The following is a 2,087-nucleotide window of genomic DNA, read 5'->3' as shown; positions in this document are numbered from 1 at the left end:
AACTTAAAAGCTGCATGATATGAGTTTGAAAACATTTCTCTGTCGGGCCTGCTGCTAGCATGTGGTTGAAAATTAGCACGTTCTTCTTTTGATTTACAATTTTGACTTCTAATGATTCACTTCCTGCTAGAGAGCCCCCTGGTGGTTGAAGAAAAATACACAGCAAAGCCACATCGGGCTACAATCCGCATGGTYCAAAGCTTAGAAAAACAGTAGCAGCTTATAGTCCGAAAAATACGGTACCGTAGGTGAAATTKAATCATTTCCACGGCACACCTGACGATCACTCACGGCACACTAGTTGAAAAACACTGGATTAAATGACCCAGTTAGCTTGAGTCACGCAGAACTGACCTGACCGTTTCCATGGCAACGATGAGAAGCAAGACATTCCCCTAGAACTACAGCTCATGACCTCTTCTATGACATAGATCTATGTCATAGATCAAAGAATGTTGGAGGTTATGAATGCTTGCATCTCAAAACATCAGGTTACAAACAAACTCTTTGACTTTACCACTGTTATACCAGGATTTTAAAAATGGAACAGGCATTAGTCACAATGTTTTTTCCCATCAGTTTCGGCGTTGGATATATGGTAACAACGGGAGTAAAGAAGGTTTTTAACAAACTGCTTCCCAATATCAAATTTGAAAGAAGTACCTCCCAGGACAACACAGAGTACGATATTTTTGATTCATACCTTTTCAATCCTTCCCCGGCTGGGGAAGAAGTTTTCCCTGAGAAAAACATTTGCTCACAGGAGGTTTGCACTGACTGCGAATATGATGTAATTGATGCCTATCTTTTCAAGCCTTCCCCAGCTGAGAAGGAAAGTTCACTGGCTGGGGAAGACAATACAGTTGAAGAGACAGTTGCATCAGACAATGATTTATCAAATGGTTCCCCTGCCGAGGAACAAACATCCTCAAGTGGGGAAAAAGCGACATCTGAAGACGGGAGCCAGGAAGAAAGATCTGACCAAAGGAATGATGTCTCTGATCTCAGAGAACAAACTTCCCCGGCTGGGGAAGTTTGTAAACGTTCTCCCCCAATGTTCTCTTGGGCAGGAGTTGAGTATGATGAAGACTCAACTCCTGCTCAGGTGAAAAAGGCATCAGAAGACTTTACCCATGAAGAAACATCTATCCAAGAGAACAAGGTCTCTGATTTCGGAGAACAAACTTCCCCGGCTGGGGAAGTTTGCCGTAAACGTTCTCCCACAATGTTCTCTTGGGCAGGAGTTGAGTATGATGAAGACTCAACTCCTGCTCAGACAAAAAAGACATCAGAAGACTTTACCCCTGAAAATAAATCTGTCCAAGAGAACAAGGTCTCTGATCTCGGAGAACAAACTTCCCCGGCTGGGGAAGTTTGCCGTAAAYGTTCTCCCCCAATGTTCTCTTGGGCAGTAGTAAAGTATGACGAAGGACATGAAGACTCAACTCCTGCCCCGATAAACAAGGCATCAGAAAACTTTACCCATGATGAAACATCCGTCCTAGAGAACAAGGTCTCTGATTTCATAGAACAAACTTCCCCGGCTGGGGAAGTTTGTTCTTCCCCGGCTGGGGAAGTTTGTTCTCCCCCTGTGTTYTCTTGGGCAGGAGTTGAGTATGACGGACAATATGAAGACTCAACTCCTGCTCAGACAAAAGCAGATTTAGAGGACTGGACCCAGACCCAAACAGATTACTCTGATCTAAAAAAACAAACTTCCCCGGCTGGGAAAGTTTGTGGTAAACGTTCTCGGCCAATGCTCACGTGGGCAGGAGTTGAGTATGATGAAGACGACGAAGACTTCTTTGCCCCTGCTGTGACAAAAGAGACAATGGACGACTGCAGCCATGACGACCACAACTATGATCTCCAGGAACACACTTCGCCGGATAAAGAATTTGACTGTGAAAATAATACAGTTGAATCTAAAAACTTAATTATTATCCTACCAAAAGCGCAATTAGAAGATTGGACATACGAGGCAAGATGCTTACTAACAGTTCCTGAACATAAAAAGAAGACTAAACCCAAACCACAAGCTAGAAAATCTTCTTTTTGGCCATTTTAACAGACAGTTAAAATGGCCA

The 2,087-nt window shown here is 43.4% G+C and overlaps 1 protein-coding gene across 2 annotated transcripts; it reads left to right on the top strand.

The window, feature by feature from the left end:
• Positions 1-507: 507 nt before the first annotated feature.
• Positions 508-2,081, top strand: LOC103471464 (uncharacterized). 2 transcript variants are annotated; one of them, XM_008420486.2, is made up of 2 exons: positions 508-1,516; positions 1,559-2,081. In XM_008420486.2, exons 1-2 carry the CDS (start codon positions 542-544, stop codon positions 2,066-2,068), a joined length of 1,485 nt encoding a protein of 494 aa, XP_008418708.1. In that variant the 5' UTR covers positions 508-541; the 3' UTR covers positions 2,069-2,081. The 2 variants fall into 2 exon arrangements, with proteins under 2 accessions (XP_008418708.1, XP_008418707.1); XM_008420485.2 differs by having other exon boundaries at positions 508-1,519; positions 1,562-2,081.
• Positions 2,082-2,087: the final 6 nt, after the last annotated feature.

Source organism: Poecilia reticulata, linkage group LG10 (assembly GCF_000633615.1).
Source record: "Poecilia reticulata strain Guanapo linkage group LG10, Guppy_female_1.0+MT, whole genome shotgun sequence".
In the NCBI taxonomy this organism is placed as follows: domain Eukaryota; kingdom Metazoa; phylum Chordata; class Actinopteri; order Cyprinodontiformes; family Poeciliidae; genus Poecilia; species Poecilia reticulata.
Note: the sequence above shows the minus strand (reverse complement) of the source record. Positions and strands in the feature narration are given on the sequence as shown.